The sequence below is a fragment of the Cynara cardunculus genome, unplaced genomic scaffold (genome assembly GCF_001531365.2).
Source record: "Cynara cardunculus var. scolymus isolate 2C unplaced genomic scaffold, CcrdV1 Un_Scaffold_833, whole genome shotgun sequence".
NCBI classification, from domain to species: Eukaryota; Viridiplantae; Streptophyta; class Magnoliopsida; order Asterales; family Asteraceae; genus Cynara; species Cynara cardunculus.
The window spans coordinates 108,544-118,399 of NW_020200628.1; the positions used below are offsets into that span (position 1 = coordinate 108,544).

General features: G+C 34.6%; 1 protein-coding gene across 1 annotated transcript; it reads right to left on the minus strand.

Moving 5' to 3' along the window:
* Positions 1–3,129: 3,129 nt before the first annotated feature.
* On the minus strand, positions 3,130–5,534 carry LOC112502007 (3-ketoacyl-CoA synthase 10-like). The gene is made up of 3 exons (XM_025105803.1): positions 4,802–5,534; positions 4,103–4,728; positions 3,130–3,963 (listed from the first exon to the last, which is right to left on the minus strand). Exons 1-3 carry the CDS (start codon positions 5,366–5,368, stop codon positions 3,360–3,362), a joined length of 1,797 nt encoding a protein of 598 aa, XP_024961571.1. The 5' UTR covers positions 5,369–5,534; the 3' UTR covers positions 3,130–3,359.
* Positions 5,535–9,856: the final 4,322 nt, after the last annotated feature.

A 9,856-nucleotide genomic window follows, 5' to 3' on the forward strand; every position in this document is an offset into this window, starting at 1 on the left:
CTTGTTTTGGTTCAAATAGTAGAAAAGAGACAAGGGGATGATATTTGCAGTCGCCAAAAGCTGAATCAAAGAGGCAATAAGGGAGCTGGTTAGATACGGGAGTAAGGTGGACTTCCAAATAGCCTTGGAACTAGGGATAGAGAAATTCTCTGTTATAGCACTAGGCAAATCTCTTGGTAATCTACATAAAGTTGATTCTGAATACATAATCATTGAACTAGAGTTTGACTTCATCTACAGAGTTGAGCATACAGACAAGTTGTTCTTTAGGGTGTCCAAAAGCTTCAAGTACTCCTAAAAAACTCTAAGATGGTTGCAGCAAGAGATTCATAAACGAATTAGAAGAGAGTCTGTACCGAGAGAACCTGCCACTGAAGTGATCTGATGCATACAAAAGACAATAGATTTCAAGCACCTTATCAAGAATTATCACAAAGTTTATACCAATGATCCTTCACTGTTTAGCTAGATGTTTTGTAAATATTTGTCCTTGTACTATTTGAATTCTAGCAAATGGAACCCTTTACAGAGGACCATGTTGGCCTCTTGCTTTTTAGTGTAGTTTTTTTTTTAAATCTCTTTTTACAACACCTAGGTTGAGATTGTTAGAATTATTTTTTGTTGTGAAAGTCTTGTAAAAAGAAATCAAGTCCTCAACCATATGACTTCTGCACAAGAAGCTGATGAAACAAAGGCCATAACCAAAATGATCACAGATACAGAGTTACTCGTAAGAAAACAAAGACTTGAAGATGCAGAGCATTTGGTCCTACTATACAAAGCCTTTAGTTCTGCTATGCAGAGCCTCTACATTATGTATGCAGAGCATCTGCTTCAACCTTGTAAGGTTTTCCCAAGTGCTCAACCAAAGATCTCTCGAGAGCCCTTGCTATCATAATCTGACACGAATACAAGAAGCAGTTATTTCCCTTTTACACATGGAGATCATCTATTGGTGAAAGTGTTGACTTTCCTTTTCTAGGCTATAAATAAGAGTTTCTTTCTAGAGTTTTAGTATGCTTTTTGAATAGAATTATCATCTTTGTACTTGAAAATAGATTTTAGCATTCTGAATGATTTTTCATACACACTACTTTGTGTTCATGGTGTAATTCTCTCATCTCAGTTTGCCAATCAATACACATGATGATTATGGTTATCTTGCTATTGTTTATATTTTCTCCTTTGATATTTATCATCTCTTAGTCTGGAACAGTAATTAGTGCTTTGTTGCTTTAGGTTATATTAACTTTTAGCACTTAATTACTTGAATTGAGGATTTGAGTTCCTACATTGGTATCAGATCCATCTAGTCAATCTAATGATTAGATCCATCCAATTTGTTAAGGATAATTCCTCATTCAATAGACTATTTTCTTCTCAGAATTAATTTTTCATTCTAAAACCCTGTTTGACCAGTTCACTATTCTTAAATTTCTTGTAATTTTTCTCGATTCTTAGAAGAATTTGTCCATTGATTTCTATTCTCTACAAGTTTTCACAGTCAATTTCAACTAATTTCTCATTTCAAGTTCAATTTGATTTCATTTTCTCTGATCCCTGTTTTTTTGCAAAATGACAAATCTTGCATGGAATGCTACTTATAGCGCCGAATCTTTAACAAAACCACCAACTTTTCTCTGGGATGAATATCCTCAATGCAAAATCTGGATGATAAACTTTTATAAAGGTTTAGACAAGGAATTATATCTCTCTGTGAAGAATGGACGTATGTTCCAATGGTTACCATTCCTCATGGTCCTGCTACTCAGACTACGATTGAGATCCCTGCACGAAGAGTCCCTAAGGAACAAGATGAATGGAATGATGATGGTATGCTCGGAATTGAGGTTGATCAAGAGGTCAAAAGGTTGTCAATCATGGCCATTCCCAATGAGATATTTCAATCTTTAGATGGTTGTGAAACGACCAAATAGATCTTTGATCAATTGGCAAATCAATTAGAAGGTGGAGTCAAGACATGAAAAAACTGAAAAGCATAATGTCTAATTGAATACAATATTTTTGTTGCACTACTAGAAGAAACTCTGGAGCAAACTTATCACAGATTCAACACCTTGATCACCATGTGTCGAAAAAATGTGAAGTGATTCTTACACAGGAAGAAAACAACATGCTCTTTTTTGAAAAGTTTGAATGAAGAATGGCTACAATTGTCTATGTCTCTACAAGCGAAACAATACCTAGATTTTAGCATTGTCATCTGTGTACTTGAAAGAGATTTTAGCATTCTGAGTGATTTTTCACACACACTACTTTATGTTCTTGGTGTAATGCTATAATCTCAGTTTGCCAATCAATACACATGATGACTATAGTGATCTTACTACTGTTCGTATTTTCTTCTTCATGTTCATCATCTTTTACTCTGTTAGAATAATTAGTGCTTCGTTGCTTCCGCTGGCATTACCTTTCAGCACTTAGTTATTTGAATTGAGGATCTGGATTCTTACAAGAACATTTCATAAAGTATTTAAGGGTAAGTCAAGACTTTTTGTTAAATTTGTTAACTATATGATAAATGGATACGGAACTTTCATTAAATTTAACAAAAAGATTGTTATCGGTTCATCCCAAATTATCAACTTGAGCCGACCTAATTGACGACATGACAATTCTCATCTCTGTCCTACATGGAACAAGACAATGTTACCGAATCTCGGTGAGTTTCGCACACTTTTAATTCCGTATCTTCGAACTCAAATTTCTTATTGAATTTTCTGAGCATATATATCATATTCAGTAACTACAAATATTTTCCTATACTCAATGTTAAAGATATGTTGTTGTTTCAATTATCAAGCCAACATTACTTGATTGTAAAAGTAATCATCGGAATAATCCAAATCTCTAAGTATATAAACGCAAATCCATGCATTTATTTATGTAGATACTTGTAAAAAAAATCTTTCAGAATTGTCGATTTTTTAAATAACGAAAAACAACTAAAATTGATATATTTAAAAAGTAACATATGGTAATAGAAAATGACCTAATTGTAAAAGTTAAAATGAAAACAAGTAATCCAGTGACGGAAAACAAACTAAGATAAACAGATGATAAAGAAAAGTGGTAGAAAATGAAAAGCAACAAAGGAGAGGTAAGTTACACCCAAATATAGAATAATTTAACAACTGATAGATAAGGACACACTACAAAAGCCGATCAACAAATTCTTCGGAAATGGATAACATTAAATCAAATACAAACAAAAGTTGATACAACATAGAATTATAAATCTCGGATACAACATAGGATGTGAGAAGCTTTTAACCTCTTATTTATACAAGGTATCCAAGTGTAATTTAATCAAACTTTGGGCCTTGAATGTGGCTACTCTAAGAACGTGCCTCAAAAGGGTACCTCTCTAAGCAATCAAGCCAAGGGTTGTTGCTTGTAGGTTTTTTAATGCGACGAACCGATTTCCACACCGCACTATTGCATTTAAACCCCGACCCGAACGATAGCTGCCAAATACGATCACCACGTTTCACGAGTCCTTTTGCCTCGAGATACGCGAGCTCGTACCAGATGCTGCTGCTCGAGGTATTCCCGAAGCGGTGGAGGGTGGCTCGAGACGGCTCCACATTAGCATCGCTGAGGCCGAGGTTACGTTGGAGCTCGTTGACGACTGTCTTACTAGCAGCATGGACACAGAAATGTTCGAATGCCAGCTTGTAGTCAGGGATGTAGGGCTTGGTCCCAGAGGAGGAAGAAGGCGCTACGGTCTGCAAGCCGTTGGTGGTTGTAGCAATGCCTTTGGAACCAGATAGGTACCGCTTCACGAGGGTCGCGAAGAAAAGAATTTGCTCGGATAATGGCAAGACAAGGGGACCTAGAGTCGTGATGTTGGTCTTGAGAGCGTCGCCACCTATCTCGACCAGATCTTTGCTGATCCGCAACCCTTTAAACCGTTGTTCGTCTTCCTCTTGATACACACTCCTGTCAAGTAAACCTTAAATACTAGATTTAAAATTATTTATTTTTAAATTCTATTGATAAATCTTTTAATTTGCTTGATATTGTAACTAATGATATGATGGTTAATTTCTGAAATAAGAAAAATGAGGTAAAAGACTACCTAAAGTATCGGTCATCAGCTCCTTTATGTGTACGAACGATGTGCTCAAGTCTGTACTTGGCGCGGCGGTAGTCACGGCCGCGATTGGAAAGTAACACGGCGGAGCAACCCATCCTGATATAACAGTTTGGGATGAGCATAGACCGATCTCGGCCAGGATACCAGTTGTACCCTACCATCTCCGTGCTAACCACCACCGCAACATTGTTGGGATTTGCCTGAAGCATGTCACGCGCCAAATCGACGGCTATAATTCCGGCACTGCACCCCATCCCGCCCAGATTGAAGCTCAAAATGTTTCCCCTCATTTTATAGTGATTGATGATCATAGCAGACAGCGATGGCGTTGGGTTGAAGATGCTGCAGTTTACGACCAGTACTCCGACGTCCTTTGGACGGATCCGCGTCTTCTTGAAGAGTTCGTCTAGTGCTCCGAATATCACCATTGAGGCCTCTGCCCTCCCTTCTTTCATGGTGGAGATGTTTTCCGGTGACATTATGGCTTTCGGAACGTAGGTCTCATCGCCGATACCCGACGACTGAAGCATCTTCTTCTGGAATTCAAGGCTATCTTCGTCAAATTTCCCAGATCTTCTTGCGAGCTCGATGAATTCCTCCTTCGTTACCTGAAATTTAAATATATAAGAATTTTCATAACGATTCTTTGTCATAGAAACTAACAAATCTGGTTCAACTGACCTTCAAATCGTCGGTGGGTTTGAAACAGGCGAAATCAATGAGATAGATAGATCGAGGGCGAGACATGAAATAAACGGAGAGAGTGAAGACGAAAACAGCAAAAAAAGCAAGAACAGTAGCCAGGTCATATCCGGCGGTGCTGTCCCAGAGCTTCCGCCATAGCTCCTCCCGGCTGAGATTTCCGATCTCAGCACTAAACACCAGAACCAGCACCGGAACGGTGGCTAAGTAGATGGCATGGTTGATTAGATAATGATAACCTAGCTTCACATATTTGAGATTCACAGACTGGACAAAATCCGGCAACCGACGGCGAACCCTGACAGAGAAAGTGATGGAACCGGCGTCAGGACCAGAGGATTCAATACCACGGTTGACGATCTCCGTGGAGAGGAGGTGGTGTTCTCCGGTAGGGGCCATGGTTAGAGAGAGATGAAAAGTGGGTATGGGGAAGAATAGAGAGTGGTTGAATTTAAGGGGGTTGGGAAGAGTAAATGAAGGACAACGAACTAAAGGGAGTGTAGTTGGAAGATTAGAAACTGCATTAAATTGGTACTTCAAGTTCATGATTGATGCAATGGGGTTTGGGGAAAGCTGTTTGGGAATCAAACTCAAATTTGCATGCGTATATATGCATGTACAATTACTCACAAACCCTAACAAGAAAGCTTGCGTCCGCCATGGCTCCACAACGTGCACCTCCCATGGCAGATCTTTAGGGCTCTAACCCGGCCCCTTCCACACATATTCAACAAACCATATTTTTAAAAGATACAAACTTTTATAGATGGAAAAAAAACATACTTTAGCCGTTACATGACCATCTCCATGACCATACCAGATAAAATCAACAAAATAACAATCTGTTTTTATAGATTTTCTTTATTATAGTACTGTATTTTTAGTTTTTTCTTATTACAACAATGTATTTTTAAACTATTTCAAACTATTTTCTATTAGAACATTGTACTTTGAAAATTTTACCCATTATAGTATTGGGTAATTTTTTTATTTAAATTTACTTATTATACCAGGTTTTCATGTCATCTTATCGTCTACGTATGTTGTCCACATGTATTATAGTGATGTGAATTTCTTATTACAACATTGTACTTTCAAAATTATTTTATTATAGCATCTACTAGTTCTTATTAAACAATGTACTTTTAATTTTAATATTTAGATATTTTACATGTTATTTAATAAATATATTAAATGAATTAAAAAAATTCTAAATTATTCATTAATATACCAGTATTAATAAAACTAGTAGAAGACAACTTATCTCGTTAATATTTTTTTTAAATATGTGTTTTTTGAAAAAAAGAAAATAAGAATTGTTCTTTTTTACCAAAAACTTTTAATTGACGTATAAATATATTAAATTAATTAGATTTTTTTGAATTATTTATTAATATAACAATATTAAAAAATTGTAGAACACAAGTTATTTCGTTAACATTTTAGAGGGAACTTTAATAGATATGTATCTTTTTTAAACAATATAAAATAAGAAGTGTTACATTTTTTACAAAAAAAATATCTCGAAAATAATATAGCATATTTATTTAAGAAATATTTTACTCTAAAATATTTAATTTGCAAGCAACTTATTTAGAAAAAGTCAAAAAAATTAAATGTTTTTTAAATCATAGCAATGAAAAATGAAAATCACTAATAATAATTTGAAATAAGTTTTTATTTTTATTTTCATTAAATCATCAAAATGATGTGTCATCCACATCACCTCATTAAAGCCACATAAGCAAAGAAAGTCAAGGGGTTAACAGGTTTAAAAGGTAACAGGATACCCATTGCTATAATGGGTAGATTTTTTAAAATATGATGCCTTAATAAAAAATAATTTGAAAGTACATTGATGTAATAAAAAAACAAAAATAAAATGGTATAATAAAAAAAATTATGAAAGTAGGTTATTATTTCATTTATTTAACATTTTGATGAATATGACATTTTCAAATGTCATATATGGACCCAAAGATTATTGAATAAATTAAACTATAAAATTTATATCATATACTATTTCAAAATTCTTATAATTAAAACAATAAAATATTATGAAATAATAAAGTAAAATATGAAATTCTTTACGGGATTTGAAGAGTCGTGATAATTTTGTTACCATAACTTGATTGAGATAAAGTTTAGAAGACTAATGGTAATAGAAGTACATAACTTGATTTTCTACTCCACGAATTTTGCGGCCCTATACCGTGTCCCATAATGGAACACCCTAAATAACGACCCTCAGACCAGGCTAGACTAAACCAGACCAGACCAGACCAGACTAGATAGTCGATTTTTAATAGGTTCATTTTTTAGGTGGACTAGTCCACAAAATCGATTAAAAAAACTTCAAACTAGACCATAAGTCTGAAACTAGTTATATCCTACCGCCTTGGATGGGTGTAGGCTTTTTTTTATCGGCTTGACTAGGATGTAAACCATATCTCTCTTTTTAGAGTAAACTATGATCTTCGTTACTGTGGTTTGTTGTTTATAACTATTTTTATCCTTGATTTTAAAAAATTGCCTTTCTAGTCATTATTGTTTCCATTTTATTTAGTTTTTTATCCCTGAAACTAACTATATTAAGTCTTTGTTAAGTCAAAGTCATTTTCGTCATTTAACACATTTATTGAACTTTCTACTAAAAAAGTTAACAATGTTCCTTAAAAACATTCCACATGTTTTTTATATTAAAAAATGGTGTTAAAATATATCAAGTATTTGCAAACTTGACTATCTTAACTCTTATCCTTATTTTGATAGAAAGTTAACTGAAAAAGATACAAAGTGATGATGTTGTAAAGTCAAGATGATCAAAATAGAAAAGGGACTGCGCCTCACTTCTTGGAGTTCTCGAGGGATAGCGGAGCATGAAGTATCAATCTTCAAGGACCATATTTTCAATTTTCTAGAAAAATATATAAACCCTTTATTTTCCATATCTGGCTCACAATTTTCGTATCTTGTTGCTTAGCTCTCAACTCTTTTTCTCTCTAGATTGTTCTCTCTCTACTTCGCTTTCTCAACTTTGTTAGATAAGAATACGTATTGTTCTTGTTATAGTTTAGATTTAAATATTGAGGTAGATCTCATATTCTGTGTGTTGTATTCCTTTATTAATCTTTAAATAAAATTGTTTTTCAAATATATTCTGTTTTAATATGGTATCAGAGCTAATCGGTTCGATTGTCTTAAAGAACCTCTCTGGTTTTCTATTGTGTTGAATCGAATACATGAACAATTAGGTTCTTTCGGTCCACGAGTTCGCAAGTCTCGACTACCGGTTCCCCTTTGTAATATTCGTTTGTTGTTTCATTCTATTAGTTTTTTGAAAGGTAGATGAACGAATTGGGTCGTGTGCGTTGCTAGATCTTAAAGATCTTACTAACCTCCCCATTACGTGATACTTTGTTCTTTGGTAGGTTCCCTTTCAGATCTGTGTCCTCTTCCAGATCTGGTTATTGCATGTTATTCTTGTTCAGGTTTCATCCTGAATCTTCGTTATTTTTTTTCAGATCGGAGTCCTCTTCCAGATCTATTTATTGCATGTTATCCTAGTTCAGGTTTCATCCTGAATCTTCTTACCTGTTTGTTGATTGTAGTATATTTCAAATCTACGTCCTGGTCCTGATCTGGTGTATGTTCTTTTTCTTTCAGATATGTGTCCCTCCAGATCTGGTTTTTTTAACTCTGCTTCTTATTGTATGTTTAGTTTGTTCAGGTATGTAACCTAGATCTGTTCTATACAAGTGGCTCCATTTTTTCTTTTAACGAAAGTTAAAAAGTGTTGTGGTAAGGTTCTGGTTGTTCTATACAGGTGGCTCTATTTTTTTTCTTTTAATAAAAGTTAAAGTTGTTGTGGTAACGTTCTAGTTTGTATATTCTTCTATGTTTCTCTTATTGTTTTTTCTTTCTCTATGGTTCTGTGTGGTTGGTCTTTTTTTTCTTCTCGTTGTTTTCATGGTTGGTAATTGAATAGTTAGCTTGACCTAACACGATTTCAGTGTTTTAGGAATCATGCTTATATCTATTCAGTTCCGTTTTTGTGTTTGTTCATGTCTTCTCCAACAGTTGAAATTGGAAGTCCAATGGAATCCAAAGTCACAAAATTAGACTTTGGATATCCACTGTACTTGCACCCCAGTGACACTAGTGGAGTTCTCTTTTATCATTCAAGTTAAGTGGTACATAGAACTACAGAGTCTGGTCATGCGCCATGGCCCTAGCCTTGGAAACTAAAAATAAAAGTGGCTTTATTTATGGATCCTGTTCTCATCTTATAAATGATCCTCCCTTAGAAAGACAATGGGATCGGTGTAATTCTATTGTCCTCTCTTGGATCCTGAGCTCAATGACTGAGGATCTTTTTCTAGGACAAGTGTTTTCTAACGAATACTCCCAAGTTTGAGAAGAATTAAAAGAAAAGTATGATAAAGTAGATGGATGGTCATATTCAATATTTACCAGAAAATTAACTCCTTAAGTCAAAATGACACTTCTGTTTCTAGATACTATCATAAGCTAAATTCTCTTTGGAAACAATTTGATGCTCTTGTAAAACTTCCATCATGTACTTGCAAGGCTTCCCACGATTTTTTGGAACACAGTCAATTGATTAAACTCATGCAGTTTCTTATGGGATTGAATGATGTTTACCAACCCATTAGAAGTAACATCTTAAATAGGGACCCTTTTCCTTTTGTTAAAACAACAGTCTCTCTTGTTTCAAGGGAGGAATCTCATGGGGGAGGGAATTGTCTCAAAACCGTACTAAAACTCAACATTTTGCCTTCCCTAGTAAAACAATTGACAATAGAAGAAGACTACCAAGAAACTACTCTTGTGTGTAAACATTATGAACTATAGGAAATACCATTAAAAGGTGTTTTAAACTGATAGGGTTTCTAAAGGATTTTTAAAATCGACCCAAACCTCAAAATCAAAGTTTCAAACCTTAAAATCAAAAATTTTAACCCACTACCGGTAATGTTTCTGTTACTAAACCTATCTCTCCTAAATCTTCTT

Bases quoted from the DNA above. Each gene is read 5' to 3' on its own strand.
- LOC112502007 (XM_025105803.1), bottom strand. From the start codon at position 5,368: ATGAACTTGAAGTACCAATTTAATGCAGTTTCTAATCTTCCAACTACA. The intron at 4,729-4,801 runs GTCAGTTGAACC...TTTAAATTTCAG, and splicing joins AACCCACCGACGATTTGAAG to GTAACGAAGGAGGAATTCAT. The intron at 3,964-4,102 runs GTAGTCTTTTAC...TTTACTTGACAG, and splicing joins GCTGATGACCGATACTTTAG to GAGTGTGTATCAAGAGGAAG.